We start from the raw sequence: 16,072 nt of genomic DNA on the forward strand, positions 1-16,072 counted from the left end.
TTCTTAATTGTCCAGATCTGGGTCTGTATTTCAGCCTTGACAAACACTGTTCCCTTACCACTCTCCAGCACTACTAAGGTCCATGAATGAATTCATTCACACCCCTGTAATTTTTGGAGTGTTGCTAAGGGTGGCCGCCATCTCAAGAGACATTAGAACTTGCATGTGTGTATTTTCAGCACTGTTGACATTTTTTTTTTGGTACTTTTGTCCCATGATTGAGTAACAGCAGTTTCTTCAGCTGGCTGTCATAGAATTATTGAGGTCTTTCTAGGCCTTGCAAGCAACACTTGCAACATTTTCTCTCCTGCAGGCTGGATATTGCATTATTCCTTCATATTATTTTCTACAAAGGGGAAAACTTAGGTCAGCCAGAGGAAGATCAGCCCCCTAATATGTATTTGACTTGCTCAGGTGTTCCAGTGCTTACTGAACATGAGTTCCAATATTCCAATGAATAGTGAACATGAGTTACTTTTAAACGAACAATACTAAAAAAAAAAAGAAATCCAATTATAGTAGTAGCTGTCAGTGTGGAAAACAAAACTATTAAATTCTGTTGTACAGATGGATCTTCTTAGTTCCTAAACAGCATAGATCAAACTGTTTCTTCCTTTTCTTGTGAATTAGTGGCACAGATAAATTGTACAAGAGAGACTAATGCAGTTTAGACATTTAAAACATTTCACTCTTTTAGTATATAAACAGTCTGTATGCTTTGGATACATAACATCAGTATGTAATCCCAGTTGCACATTAATAAAAGGTCAGATTAATTTTATATGGTAAATGCAGGGTACTGCTATATAAAGCAGTAATAGGATGGACCAATGCATTAGGAGCATGAGTTCTTAGTGCCCTTAAAAGCTTTTAAGCTGGAAAAGCTATTTTTCTGGCTGAGGCAGATTTCTGTCTATTAAATATTTTCTTTGAGTTGTCTCCATGACTCCATTTCTCCCTTTTTGTTTCCTCCAGGCATACATGCCAAAACAAATCCCAGAGCCCTCATCAGCAATTGTACTGCAGGGAGAAGTCTGGATAAGATACCCAGCATAGCCAGTAAACACAATGGGATAAGTGGGTAACTGTCACTGTCACCCAAGGGTGTCCTGGGTACTTACTCATTGCTGTCCTATTGGAAGGAAGGACCGAACATCAAAGTCGGGTTTTTGCAGAAGCAAAGTAGGGCAGATGCATAAAGGAAAACATTTTAATAACTATGCATTATTAATACCACTAGCAGACTATTAAATCACTCATACAACAGGCATTTAATGAAGGGAAATATGTTGTTTGAACATTGTGTAATTGTCAAACTCATCTGGCAGAGCAGCATGCTTTGCTCCTTGAGCTATGACAGTTTCGTGAGGTTGCCAGCAGAACCGAAAAGGTTGGCATTTCACTGTAGAGATTCAGAATGATTTTACGGCTGAAGCTACAAAGTCATGCTGGAGAGAGCTAAATTCAGTCTGCTTTTTTTGTGACAAATCTTTATAGTCTCTTCATCTGTCTACCTGTTGATTCCCCACTCTGTAGAAGCATTGTAACATTTTCTTCTCCTCAACACTTTGCCTTTTTAGGATCTATGACACAGCTCAAGATACTGTTTTAAATGGAAGTCTTCATCAGATTTAATAGCTGGAGCATTCTTAAAAGCCTAGCCACAAAACCCTTTGCATCTGCAATTTAACTTAAATTTGAAATTCAGTTTTGAAGGAATCGATATTTAGCAGGTTTTTGCTTTTGACTAAGTCTGCTTATGTAAGGAAAATAAGCTTTTCCATTATTCCACTTAGACTAAAAATGAATTTCCCTAAGTTTTAAGTAGAAGAAGTAGGATTTATGGATAGGATGTTAAATGCTTTCCTTGCAAGAGGCATCCTGAAGAAATGAAATACATTCTACAGAATCCCTGAGTACATAAAATACCCAATGTTTGAATCTCTCCCAGGTTTGTATCAACCAGAAAGTAAGTTGTTCAGATCAGTGGTGTACAAGGCACAAGCTTGGGACACCTGCTGAGGTACCAAATAATAAATATGACATATACTTTCAGAAAATAAAAAAAATGCCTTCAGCTGCTTTTTGTGAATGGCCTGGCCTTGTTAGTGTGCACAGGGAGACAATGAGAACAGCACAGAAGTCAAGATTTCAGGGAAATTAGGCACTGGAAAGCCTCATTTCAGATTGCAGTCTATCTAGGCATGGAGCTTTTCATCCCTCTTGAGACTGAAATGGCTTTAATGCCCAGTAGTTCTCTAAGTGGGAAGTAAGATAAGGAAAATAAGGCATACCAGATAAGTAGTGCACAAAGATCTGGAGAAGTTCAATGTTTGACCATATTTTGATCTTGGTTTTTGTGTCTTAACAGTGATGCAGAAATTCAGCGTAAGAGAAAAATTAAAAGTAGTGGGGAATAATTTCTTTTCATGGACTTTTACAAAGAAAATAGCACAAATAGTGATTTGTGCACTGTGAAAAAAACACTTTTGGCTTTAACTTCTATGTTATGAGAGAGAACATCATTACAGTTTATGTTTCAATTGCTGCCAAAGTGTAGGTAGCAGCATAAAAAGGAACATAACCTTGATCGTTGTGAAATCTTGCATTAACTTTGTGCTTCTTTCTAACCACTAAAAGCAGTCACATAGAGGCTGTATTTAACATATTTGTTCTTTCATATACCAAAAACATCAAAACAGTGTCATCAGCTGTAATGTTCTTTGTAGATCTACCCTTCTGTTTCACAGGGAAGAGATGGAGAGATAGAGTGATTTGATTTATTAATAAACCAAAGAGCTTTTGCCATAAATCAGAATTCTTCAGCTTTGTTTCCTTATGTAAACTACTATTCTAATTAGATTTTCTTTCCTCCCAGATATTGTCTGGTTAAAGACCATAATCACATATTTCAAATTAATTGTAACAATACAAATATACAGACAGTTAGATTTAGTGATAAAGTACTTTTAGTTCCAAAGCTGCGTAATAAATTAAAAGAATTCAACAAAGGAGGGAGAAAGACAATATATTCCATAGTAGTGATGGGTAAGTTGGGTATGCTTAGTCCTCTCTGATCTTTACAAGATCTTTCTTTTTTTGTGAAGACTTTAGAAGCCTCTAGATTTTAAGTACCTTTTTTTTTTTTTAAATATCTGGCCTTGCTGGCGAGTTTTCTTAGCAGAAAGGGAATCCAGTCTGCAAGCTTGCAGTTGCTCTAGAAGTTAATGTGTCTGTACTGCACTGAAAACACACTCTCTCTGCTGAGTTCAGCAGGCATACAAAGCCTGCATTTGATTACATTACGTTTTATTATTAGGTGTCTAGGATTCCCTCAGGGCATTCATCAAAGATGTTAAAATTTCTTTCTTTTCTTTTTTTAAGACCACTGAATGAAATTTTGTGCTAAATTAAATGTAATATATATAGTATGTTATAATAAAAAGACAAGAAATGATTCCTATTCCATTTTCCCTCCAACTTACAAATGCAGTTTAAGCTACAGTGGTGAATAGTTGTAGGTTATTTTTTTCTGTACCATTTTTTTTTTCTGCCAAGGAACATATTGGAGCAAGGAAGGAAAAGATCGTCTTCTGGAAGAGCAGAGCAGGCCTTATGTAGAGAAAACAGGCTTTCCCAGCACGGCAAGCTTTGATGTGACTTGGGAGAACTTCACCTTCTCCAACAAGCTCAGGCAAAGCCAGCTGCCAGATAACCCTGGCTGCTAGTATAGTGTCTCTGTAACATGAACCTGTGACTGCTGGAGTGTGTAAAGTCAGGAGCTGTAGTAGCAGATTTCAGATGTCAAAACCTGAAAGCTCTGTGATGTCTGTTCTAGGCAGTGGTTGCTTCCTTGTGACTGCTGGTGTCTGTGCCTGTCTGAAGTGAGCAGATAAGGAAGAAGGGTCAAAAGGGGTGTGAACGTGTGGCTTTACAATACGTGCCCCGTTCTACAGCCTAATTATGTCTTAGGTATCTCTATAGAACTAGGTACTTCCAAGCATTCTCAGCATCAAACTTCAGTCACCTACAGAAGTTTAAGGCTGACCAGGAGATACAGCTAATGAGCTGAAATACCAATAGTATTTAGTTCTGAGAAGATCATCTGGATTTCTTGCAATGGCTCAGGTACTTGGCTGTCAGCCTTGACATAATTTGGGGAGTCTGATTCTCAGCATAGCAGTCTTTGCTCAAAGCTGTCTTTTGGTTTTACTCCTTTTTTTTTTTCTTCCTTGTTTACAAGCAGAATTCTGCATGTAAAAGTTTTTCTTTCCTCCAGTGGGCTGTAGCTGTCTCTAAGTGACAGCCCATCTTCACAGTTCTCTTTATCATCTTTTGTTTCTTGAAAATACAGAAAAGATTTTCAAAAGTGTCAGGCGTGGGTAGTTCGAATTGTCTCCTGTATACTGTAAGTCTGTCGTTCTTCCAGGTGTAACTGGTAGGAAAATGAAGGAGGGTGCCAGTGGTTATTCTGACATATCCTCTAGTTTTTTTTATCTCTAATTTAAAATCTGGTTTCTTTCACCTCTTCTGAGTAGAGTCAATATCAAAAAAACAGACACCTGTGTGTTTCAGAGAAGCTGGCAATAAGACTGTGTTTGTCCTTTGGTTAGTGATTCTCAGTCTCACAAGTGTGCTCTAAAAAGTAGTGGTTGGGATCTACAGCTGCTCAGAAAAACCATTATGAAACGTAAGATATGAAGTGCTAGCACTGTTGAGAGCTTAGTAATATGATAATACACAATTGGTTCTTTTATTTAAGTGTGATGCAAAGCAGCTTTATAAAGGTAGTCCTTGTTGATGAAGACAGCCTTCTCCACAGCACCAGGATCAGATATCTCTGCTTTCACCGCATAGTTTGTTTGATCTGGCAAAGAAAGGAGAACCTTGATTTTTATTTAACAAAATAAAGTAATTATGCTCTGATATGATGTTTTTCCTCAAACACAACAAGGTGCTAACTACAGGTAAACTTATATAGTCAGCAAAAATACCAGCGTCAGAATAATGAGCTAGACAATCAAGAATGTTTTTAAGTGATAATTAAGAAAGAGGTATTCTGCTATATGTGTGTAATTTACTGTAGTAGATTCATTTATCTCTGTTGGCATAAAGCAATTAAGAAGTTTTGCTAATATTTCAAAAGCTCATATTAGCATTGCCGTAATTGGCAGTATATTGACTTATTTGTCCTAGATTTTCAGTAGCTTCACTGAACATGAAATATAATGATGCTATTGAATTTTGAGCTTTCCCAGGTAAATTTCATTTTCCTATTCCAGACCAAATTCATTTGATTGCTGGGCTCAGCGTCTTTTATCTATTACTTATAGAAATTCACATCTTCCAGTTGCAGAACAAAAAAGTCATCCTTGTAAGGGATATTTTCTCAGGTCCCTTTGGTTTTCAGCGCCAGTCATCAATGTCTTTGCTTTGATTGCCTTTGGAAAAAAACTGGACTTTAACATATTACAAAAGCTAGAAAAGAAAGAGACTTTGGATATAATTTGCAAGTATTTGCTCTAAGTAATTAACATTTTTATTATTCCAGGACTCAGAGTTTGACCCTTTGAAGTTCACCAGTGTCATTGAATGTGAGAAGCCAAACAATGACTTAAGTAGGTTTCGAGGTTACATGTGAGTATTTCATATAATATCCTTCAGTATACATTTTTTTTCTCTAATATGGAATAAAATAAATGCTGGTTTGTTTTGCACTGATTATGTAAGTTGCATCATCATCGCATCTAAATAGAGCTGCATATTTAAAGCCCTTGTAGAGGATCCCCACTTTAAGGTGAGATGGGAGCCTCACGTTTCCATTCCTTAGGATGGATTTAGTTGTTATCTTCAATCAGTTTACACTCTAGAAATGAAGGCATAAACCCACTGCAGTTACAGACACTCTTCTCCCTTCCCTCCATGCATCAAAAAAAGCCCATCTGGAAATGGGAGGAAATAGAAAACCAGTCCAAGAGAGGCAACAAACAAACACAATTCGTTGGACACTGCTTTTATAAAGATGGATCTGTTGCATGTTTCTTTTAATATATGTGTCATTGAGGAAAATCATATATTTCTCCAACTATGGCATTATTCTTTTCTTCTCATTCAGACAAAAAAAAAATTATTGGCTCACATGATGGATGTGCTTGTACATTACCACATCACCTATGCCCATTTGACTTAATTCTAAACAAACAGAATTGCATTAACTGGGTGCTCATATCTGGCCAATCAGTCCTTCTCCAAAAGAAATGTTTTAGGATGTGCAAAGCACTTTGCTTCTAACGTAGCTGATTGTGGTGACTTAGGAGATGGATTCTTGCAAACTTATTTTTCCACACAGTTACCACATGGAGAGAGCCCAGATTTGCCTGAAGAGAGTTAAGCACAAAATAATTGTGTTTCAAATACAATGGTTTCCCACCCATATTGATTAGAAGTGATAAACAGTATTAAATTCTGTAAATATCACAAGGTAAATTGCTGGAACTTGGGAAGTTTTTTATAGTGCTGCCATTTACCACCTCAGTTACTACTCTCAGATGTCACAGATTGTGTAGGATGTACTGTCAACTGGTGTAAATCGGGACAGTTTCTTTGAAACTACAGCAAGTTGTAGTGTGGGAAAACGTGTTCCTTTATTTAGCAGCACAAAGCCCTACAGTTCATGTAAAGATAAAAGTTTAGTATTAAACATTACTGCATGAGGGTGTGTAACTGTCTCCATTAATAGGAAGCCTGCTGTACTGCAGAAATGCGATTTCCAGATATGGAAATGGAAAGTGTGGCAGCTTTTCTAGCACACTCTGTGTGAATATTAGTCCCCAAAATATTGAGCAGAGGTTGAAAACCATAGAAAATATGCGTAAATTTGTTTTTCATTATATTTTTACTTATTTACTCCATATGGAAAAGGCCTGTGGCATGTAAGTTACAGAACCATTTATGTAGCAGAAAACATCTTTTGGATGGCTATTATTCAATATTGGTTATATTTAATCTTCTTCATATTTTATTGTTTCACAAATGATGTGAATATATTTTGACACAGCAAAAAAGACACAAATTCTGAATATGGCAGAAAGCATCAGGTAATTTCCAACTCTCATCAGCTATGCTGCAAGAGATTTACAGCTGAAGGACCATGGGCCGTTTGAAGTAAATAGTGGAGACCAACCCCTCGGCAAATAAATTCTCAGTCTCCTAATTTATCACAGATAAAGACTTCCTCCCCCCCCTTTTTAGATTTCCTTCATTAGTATAATGAAATCATGGATCTATTTCAAATCATACAGTAGCAACATATAGCATTGAAACATATCATTTCTATGTTAAACTCAGATCTTAATTCTTGTTCAAAGTCTTACCAATGGTTGCTGCTTGAAAGAATGGTTCAGATAGCTTCCAGCCAATAATAGCTCAACTGAAAAGAAATAATACTGAGATATTTAAATAGGAGTGCCATGAAATAATAGACTGTCAAGAAATCCATATGTAAAAGCTGTGCTGAGAGATTACTACCAAAGTTTGCTTGAAGTTTTGACTACTTAGTAAGTTTCCACTTTTGACTAAGACTTTTTTTTTTCTGTTTGAAATATGAAATGCTCTTTGGTTCTAATGTCCGTGCTGACAAATCTTTTGGGGAACAGAAATGTTTTTGTATGTGTGCTCTAAACATGTAAAAAACTCTGTTCCCCACAATTTTTCTGAAACACGATCACTATAACCAGTGTAGCACAGGCAGGCAAGAATAAAAGGAGACACAATATTAAAAAAAAAATTTAAAAATACTGCAAAATGCACTGAGATGGGCTTGGCCCTACCCTTTATCTGCAAAAGCTTAGCAAGCACATTACTACATATGACTTCTTCAGCTGTATTGCCACGGTCTGCACTGAACACAGTTGGGGTGTGCAGACACACAGACAGAGTACCAGTTTTACTCAGGTGTTTGCTTTAATATTGCTTTGCAGTTTCTGTACCTTCAGATATCCCAAGCATATTCCCTCACTTTTTTTTCCCCTGTAAGAAGTATTCTGTGTAAAAAGAATAGAATAAAACCTAGCATGCCCCCTGCCTGTATGGGTCTAGCCAGTATGCATGGCAAAAATTCAAAATCCCGTGCCAGCTTCCAAAAATAGCAAAACTGGCCTTAAAATCATGTTTTTACCTTTTTGTGTGTATATGGGCAAGGGAAAAAGAAAAGTCATAGTTGGCATTCTGACTTTTCAGCTTTACTCTGAAAATAAAAAAAGTATTATTAGACAAGGACATAAAACTTTATCTAATCATACCGAAATAGGTATAGCATGGAATTGTAACAATAATGATAATAATTATGATATTAATAATAACATGAAGATGAATATGAATCATATGGATACATGTGTGTATTTCTATTTCAAAGCTTGTCATATCAAAACCAAATTGATATAAAATCATGTTATAGTTTTTTTAAGGAAAAACAATTTTATATATATATATATATATACAGTGATGTCTCTCTAGTGTGCTACAGTAACACCACCTCTTCTGGAAAAAAAAAAAACCACAAAACAACCTAGACTAACTTTCAGCACACTTTAGAGTCAGGAAGTTTCTGACTGATCACTGAAACTATGTTTAAGATTGTTGAATATTTTCTTTGGGAGTGTCAAGCCTTGGAAAGTAATACCAGCTCTATCATTTGCTTTGTAAGATGAGAAAACAAAAAGTGAAAGAAAATACTCTCATTTGAACATAGGTTTGATACATTTCCTTGTTATTTAATGCTGGTAAATGCATAACAAGGAAAAACATAATAGAAGGCTGAAGCGAGCTACCTTTGGACTTATTTTTGTGTTGCTGTATTAAACCCAAACTCTTACTTCTATACAAACACTTTCAGGGTACTGTAGCGTAGTAGTAGCTAACTGCATCTGATCTGCCCATTTCTCCTACTTCGTGGTGCATTTGTATTTTAGATGCTTAGATACTACCCATTGCAGTGTCATCCATGTGAGAAATTGTAGAGAAAAAGAGCGTTGCACCTGCACTTGCCAGCGCGTTTCCTCACGGCTTAGCCTTTGCATTCCAGGCATCTGAGAGGCTTCAGCTGGACACTGTTTTAAATAATGACCGAGAAAATTTTCCTTCTTTGCCTATAACTTATACTGGCCTGAATCCAGATAGGGGAAAACAAACTTTTGTAATAAGCTTAAAGTTTATAACTCTGCAGGGCTAGAAATGGGATCTAGGCCGTCTCTGAACCCAGACATAAAGTTGTAGAATTGGCAGGTTTGTTATCAAAATGAGCAGTTTTATCTAGCTCTAGTTTTCATTATTATTTTAATCCAGATCTTTATGTATATAATTTTTACTTCCTTTTAGCATCAATGCCCAACTGTCTTATATGTATATTCTCTTAGCGAGTCACTGGGCATGACTGTAGACAAGAGGGAAACAAGAGTTTCCTCCAGCCTCTGCCAGCTTCTTTCTCCTAGATTTTTGATTTCACCCATGTTTTCTAAAGATCTGATGAGCAACAGTTAAGTTATCTGACTTCATTTGGATATGGAAAAGTAAAAAGCAGCACCAAGTGCATGTAAGGATGAGATGTGGTCAGAAGGCTCAGCCTGTGGGTCAGGGCAGTAGATTGGGGTATTGACACCTACAGGTTAATTTCAGATGTACCATTGCTTTGGAGGAGTTTTGTAAAATGAGATAATAAGAACAAATAAGCAAGTAATTATATATAAAGTTTGCCATGTGCAATATACCTGGCACAGTCCACTGTTACTGTGAAGTGTAAAAACTTGATGAAGGCTATAAAATTATAAGCCAGAGCAATTACTACTTAAGTAGGTTTATCTTTTAAAAGTCCCATTTATTAACAGGAATCATAACAATCATTTGGAGACTTTATTGGGAATTCAAATATCCTCATGATTTATGAGAAAGGCTAATGTAAATTCAGCTTTTAAGAGCAGTGGAATAACAGAATCTTGGTAGCAATGTAATTTTGACAATATGGAATCATTAAGAAATTATTTTGCATAGTTTAGGCCCAGATGAGTTGACACCTATTGACATACTGTAAGAGGGATGTTGGGCAACCCCCAGTTTTTGAAGCTTCTTTGGCAAAAGGTGAGGCAGCGGGTTAAGGAGGTTTGCTGAAGAGAACAGAAGTAAAACCTCTGTTCTTGTATCTGAGGCTGGCAGGGAAGATGGGCTGAAATTCTCTCCTGATGAAAAAGCCACCTTTCATTTTTGTGTTAGAATTGCAAACTTAATATTATCTACTTCTTCCTTCTCCATTTCTGGTCATTTCTAGTCTTATCACTACTGCAGCTACCTCAGCTGTCAAACCTAATGCTTTTTCTCCATCTCTAAAGTGAAAAGCTAAGCACACTTTTCGAAACACCAATGCTTTTAATATATATATATTTTTTGAGCAGAAGGTGGGTATAATATATTGCACTGAACTAAAAAAGACTGTATATGCATGTATGTATATTTATAAACTTATTTATAAATGTGTGTATATATTACAGGTATATTCTGCTCACTAAAAGCATTGACCATTGAGGTTACATAGCATAATCAGCGTTACAGAATAATCTGGAAGTAGTCCTACTAGATTGGGAACAAGTACAAAGAATTTACCAATGTGAACCTTTTCTTCTTACATATCTCAGGATATTTGATATAGTTCTTAGGCCTGAGATCCTAGCACTATGTAGTAAAGTTAGAGTTTTGGTCCTCATTTACAAAGAGTCTAACAGAAAAAAATATAAATATGTAACCCAGGTGTGAAGGCTTAGAAAATTGGAAGCAAATAAAAAGAACTCCATCTTTATAAAAAAAGCACAATTTTAAAACAGTTTGCAGATTTCAGAGGACACACAATTTTAAATGCTCAAATCCAGGTAGACATAAAATTCAGTGTTGCAGCAGCACAGTGTTAATTTCAGTATAGCACATGTGCTTTTCAGGATTTCTCCTGGACTCCCAGCTTTTGCTTGTTTTTTATAGCAGTCCATTTTTTAGACTTTGAAAGTGTGATGGTTTTGACGCCTGAAAGTGAGGTCAGAACATTTAAACATTTGAGACTTTGCTTTAATATTCTCTGAGGTATTGGGATACTGCAGTTGATTACATGAAATTTTATTCATTTAAAAATGGTTTGAAATTATTATTTGGTTTGTCTTTTTTACCTTAAAAATATTCTAATACCATTTTTTGATTGTTATTATTGTTTAGCATTTCCCTATTAAGTCTCGTAAGGCTGTTTTCTGTGTTTCTCTGTCAGTTCATACACAGTAGTTAATAAGTTGTAGTGAAAATGTTACTTTTTACATTTTTTTCATGTGTTTTGGTGTTGATCAACAAGAATCACCAGGGTGCAGGCGATTTTGGTTTTTCTTAGACAGTTGGTGAGACAGTTCTGAAAGGAATTTCTGTTGTCCGTGCTGATGAATACATGGAATATTTTTCCTTTTAACTGAACTAATACGTATTATCCCTGGCACATCTTTCTTAGTATTGCTGCTTCTGAAGCAGTCCTTTCCCAATTTCACCGTATTTCTTTCCAGGATTTCTTTGGTAAGAACATGTGAATAGTGGGTTAATCATATCCACTGCACAGCTGCTTTTAGGTGGACTGGATTAGCTGTGATTGCTCAGCCAGTTTGCACATGCACAGGAAGTCCAGTGCATTTTCAAAGCATTAGCTAGGCTGCACACATGCTGTCGATTTGGCCTGCATATCTCTAGTGAGCATTTGTCCAGTACATTTGTATATCTAACAGCAACTGGTGCTGCTCCAGCTGGGCGGCTGCATGTCAGGGATCCTTCGGTAAGTATTCTCAGTTTTCAAAATCTGACAGAGAATCTTCCCAGGAGGAAGATCTAAGGAAATATTTTGCCATCAGATAGAAAAAGACTTCTTAAATTTGAAGATGTTTCCTGGGCTTGCTATATTACAGAGCAGTATGATTTAACAAGCTTAATGTTTTGATATTCTGTGTTTTGTTCTGTTTTTAAACTTTCTGTAGTATACATAAAAGTGGAAAAAAGGATGGACTGTTCAAAGATAATCTTTTGTTACGTGGATGTACCATTAGAAATACAGAAGAAGTTGCAGGAATAGTAATCTATGCAGGTAAAAGCTGTTTTTCTGTCTTAAGAGATTCTGCCCTTTTATAGTTTCCTTAAAATAATAACAAAATTCCATATGACACATTTGATGCAATTCCTTCTGCAGGGCATGAGACAAAAGCTTTGTTAAATAATAATGGACCACGTTACAAACGCAGTAAGCTTGAAAGACAGATGAATGCTGATGTCCTTTGGTGTGTCCTCATACTTCTAATCATGTGTCTGTTCTCTGCCATTGGTAAGTGCTCTTTACAAATAGAAATTTAAGTGTCACACTGTCTTGGGATTCATGCACTTAGCTTTATTGAAAACATATGTATCTGCCAAAACATGAAGTCCATAAAGCTACCTCCATGCTAATTTTTGTTCTGTTTTCTTCTTTGAAATCAAAATGTGTCGATACATAAGCTGATCTAAATAGCTTCTTAGTGTCAATTGAATATATGCTATTAGCACAGAGATCTGAAGGCTTAGATTCTACTACCCATTCAAGAATGCCAAGTCCAAAAAAACCCACTTTATATGTACTCCCATCAAAATCACAAGTGGTGGAGTGTAACATGCCATTAATCAGTCAACAGTGTAATTTATGAGCCGAAAATCACCATAATTAGCACAGTGCTATTACCCAGTACTATTTATTAAATCCAGAGCACAGTGTACAACATGGAAAAGCTATCCCTAAGGCTGCAGCTCTAACATAGAAGAAATAAGTAAAAGTGTAAGTCTGCATAAATTAGAAGTAGAATACTCTCTAGACTTCTTGGAGTGCTTAAAGGAAATGCTGGAGTTCAGGTTAATTCTCTTCAGGCCTTTTTTTTTCTATTCATTTGCAAGGAGGAATTGAATTTTACATTTGGCACCCAAAATAACTCTTTATGTATGGCATATGAATTCCATGTCCTTAATATTTGTGTGTTCTGTAATGTTTGTATGTGAGTCATATGGCATAAACACCAGAATGTTTCCTAACAACCATGGTGTAGTTTAATAACAATCTTATGCCATTTAAATATATCTCTGTGTGCCTTTTTCCAGGTATTGTTAAATACTGTTTAAAGATGAGTATTTCCAGCTGTGAATCACCCAGCATATTTGTTTCCACTGAGTTCATGACACACTTTTGTAGTGTCTCAGTGCCGGACAGCCAGTCTGCAAGGCTGAAGTGTCATGGTTAGGTTCCAATTGCAGGGAGCCGCTGCCTGCAGCTATCCCCTCTGCCACTGCATCCGAGGTGTTGCCCCCAGAGCAGCAGCAGTGGGATGTGCCCTGAGAGCGGCTTCAGTTCATCTGAAACTCCTGAGAGGCGAGAATGTGAAGGGAAGGAGCTGGCACACGGTAGGTGACAGGGGTGCCTTCCCTTGTGTCCCGTCTGCTACAAGGCTGGAAGCCACCAGCAGAGGGCCAGAGCAAACTGCTGGAGGTGGTAACAACCACAAGACAGCTGGAAAGACATTTACTCGAGCCCTTGGAAACCAGAGATGCCTGGTGCTTCAAGACGTTAAAAGCTGTGTTCTGTAGAAGTCAGACAATTTTTGTAGCTTCTGTTGAGAAACTGTAAGTGGAGGTACAACACTTAATTCTTTTGAAAATCTAAGGATATTTATAAAACAAGTCTTTATGTAGGTCATTCTCAGTGTGGAGCTTTTGATTTTTGCTCTCAAGAGTAAAAATATACACGTCAATAAAGACATGATGGTAATCCATTCATACTGGTCGTATAAGGACAAAATAATGTGCTCACTTGGCAGATTTATTTTTCAAGAGTTCAATGCTGGGTTTTTGTATCAAGATGTAAGGGATCTTGTCAAAGGTGGCTTACAAAAGATTACTTTTCAAGTAGACCTTTGTCCTTTTTTTCTAATTTCTGACAAATAGTGAAAATAGTTTGAATGTATCTTTTTGTGGCAGAATTCTTCCTTTTTTAACCTTAAAAGCATCAGGCATACCATTTTAGAATTTTTAGGACTGTAAATCTTAGTGTTGTACTGGAAAAGGCAACGTTCTGTCCCTTTAGCAAGAACGTAATTTTCCTGAAATAATAACAATCTTATCTTTATTTAGTTATCAGCACAATCAATTGAAAAAATGTTTTGAGCACAGCTCAGTATTTTTCTGTTTTTCATTCCTCAGCTTCCATGCTATTGATTCTGCTGATGCTGTTATTTCATTAGTTCTGTACATGTGGTGGACAAGATTCACACAGTAAAATTAAAGTCTCTTCTGACTTTATCCATCAGAAACTAGTTTAGTGATAGCTGACTAGTGATAGACCTAGTGCAGTCAGTGGAGTTCTTTTATTTAAACACAGAATATCACTGAAATTAATCACTTTCTGAAGAAATGTAGTTTTCTTTGATGATTACAGAAATTGTCTAAACTACTAACTCAGACTAGCCAGCTCACTTTATTTGGATAAAGTTATGTGAAATGAGTCTTGCATGCTGTCCTTAAGGCCGGACAAACACCTTTCTCAAACCCCAAATCCCAAGGCAGAAAAAGACATGGGTTTGGGGCATTTTGCAGAAGTCATGCAGAATAGTAGAAAACAAACACAAATTTCCCACATAGCTCTAAGAAGAAATTCATACAATAAGCACTTTTCCTTGGAGTCAATTTGCTTTTTTCTCTCTTTCAATTCTTCTGCAGGTCATGGTCTATGGGTATGGCAATATGGTGAAAAGAAGAAACCAATTTTTGATGTTCCAGGACCTGATGGCAAATATTTATCACCTGTTTTAGCTTCATTATATTTATTTCTGACAGTGATCATAGTTTTCCAGGTAATCGAGTTGTACGTGCTGTCACCTCTGTTCATAGCTTGTGGTAATAAAGCTACATATGTGCAGTATGTGTAGTATCCCTTTTACCACTAAGGCATGTAAGAAGCAAATCAAGCACTAAAAAGAAATCCACTGAGAACTGGCTGAACAGCAGATCCCAGAGGGTCGTAATCAGTGGCACAGGGTCTAGTTGAAAGCCTGTCATTAGTGGTATCCCCCCCAGGTTCAATACTGGGCTCAGTATTGTTTAACTTAGTCATCAATGATTTGGATGAAGAGGCAGAGGCCGCCTCAACAAGTTCGCTGATGACACAAAGCTGGCAGGAGTGGCCAATACCCCAGAGGGCTGTGCAGCCTTTCAGAAGGACCTTGACAGGCTGGAGAGAGAAGCAGAGAAGAACTGTCTGAAATACAACAAAGGCAAGTGCAGGGTCCTGCACAAGGGGAGGAACAACCTCAGGCACCAGAGCAGGCTGGGGGCCAAGCTACTGGAAAGCAGCTCTGAAGAGAGGTCTGAAGAGGGGGTCCTGCTGGACAACAAAGCTAGCTGTGAGCCAGCAATGTGCCCTTGGAGCTAAGGCAAGTGGTATCCTGGAGTGCCTTAGGAAAAGCATTGCCAGCAGGTCAAGTGAGGTGATCCTGCCATTCTACTCAGCCCTAGTGAGTCTGTATTAAGAGTGCTGTGTCCAGTTCTGGACTTCTCAGTACAAGAGAGACATGAAGTTCCTGGAGTGGGTCCAGTGGAGGGCTATGAAGATGTTTAAGGGACTTTAGCATCTCCCATATTAGGAAAGGCTGAGGGAGATGGGCTTGTTTAGCCTCAAGAAGAGACAGATGAGAGAGGCTTCAGTCATAAGTATCTGAAGTGAGAGTGTCAAGAGGATGGAACCAGGCTCTTCTTGGTTGGGCCAAATAACAGGACAACAGACAACGGGCAGAAACTGAGGCACCTGAATATAAGGAAGAACTTCTTTGCTGTGCACGCAACTGTGCACTGGAACAGATTGCCCAGAGAGGTTGTGGCGTCTCCCTCACTGTAGATATTCAAGAACTGTCTGGATACAATCCTGTGCAATGTGCTCTGAGGTGGCCCTGCTTGAGCAGGGAGGTTGCACCAGATGACCCACTGTGGTCCTTTCCAAATT

General features: G+C 37.4%; 1 protein-coding gene across 3 annotated transcripts in view; it reads left to right on the forward strand.

The window, feature by feature from the left end:
• The window catches only part of ATP10A (ATPase phospholipid transporting 10A (putative)), a 113,018-nt gene that overhangs the window by 55,040 nt on the left and 41,906 nt on the right, over positions 1 to 16,072 (forward strand). For all 3 annotated transcript variants that reach the window (XM_064646239.1, XM_064646238.1, XM_064646237.1), the window contains exons 3-6: positions 5,552 to 5,637; positions 12,042 to 12,148; positions 12,251 to 12,382; positions 14,794 to 14,927. In XM_064646239.1, the coding sequence (XP_064502309.1) occupies positions 5,552 to 5,637; positions 12,042 to 12,148; positions 12,251 to 12,382; positions 14,794 to 14,927 (459 nt within the window). The remainder of the gene's footprint in view (positions 1 to 5,551; positions 5,638 to 12,041; positions 12,149 to 12,250; positions 12,383 to 14,793; positions 14,928 to 16,072) is intronic.

This window comes from Pseudopipra pipra, chromosome 2, assembly GCF_036250125.1.
Source record: "Pseudopipra pipra isolate bDixPip1 chromosome 2, bDixPip1.hap1, whole genome shotgun sequence".
Classification (NCBI taxonomy): Eukaryota; Metazoa; Chordata; class Aves; order Passeriformes; family Pipridae; genus Pseudopipra; species Pseudopipra pipra.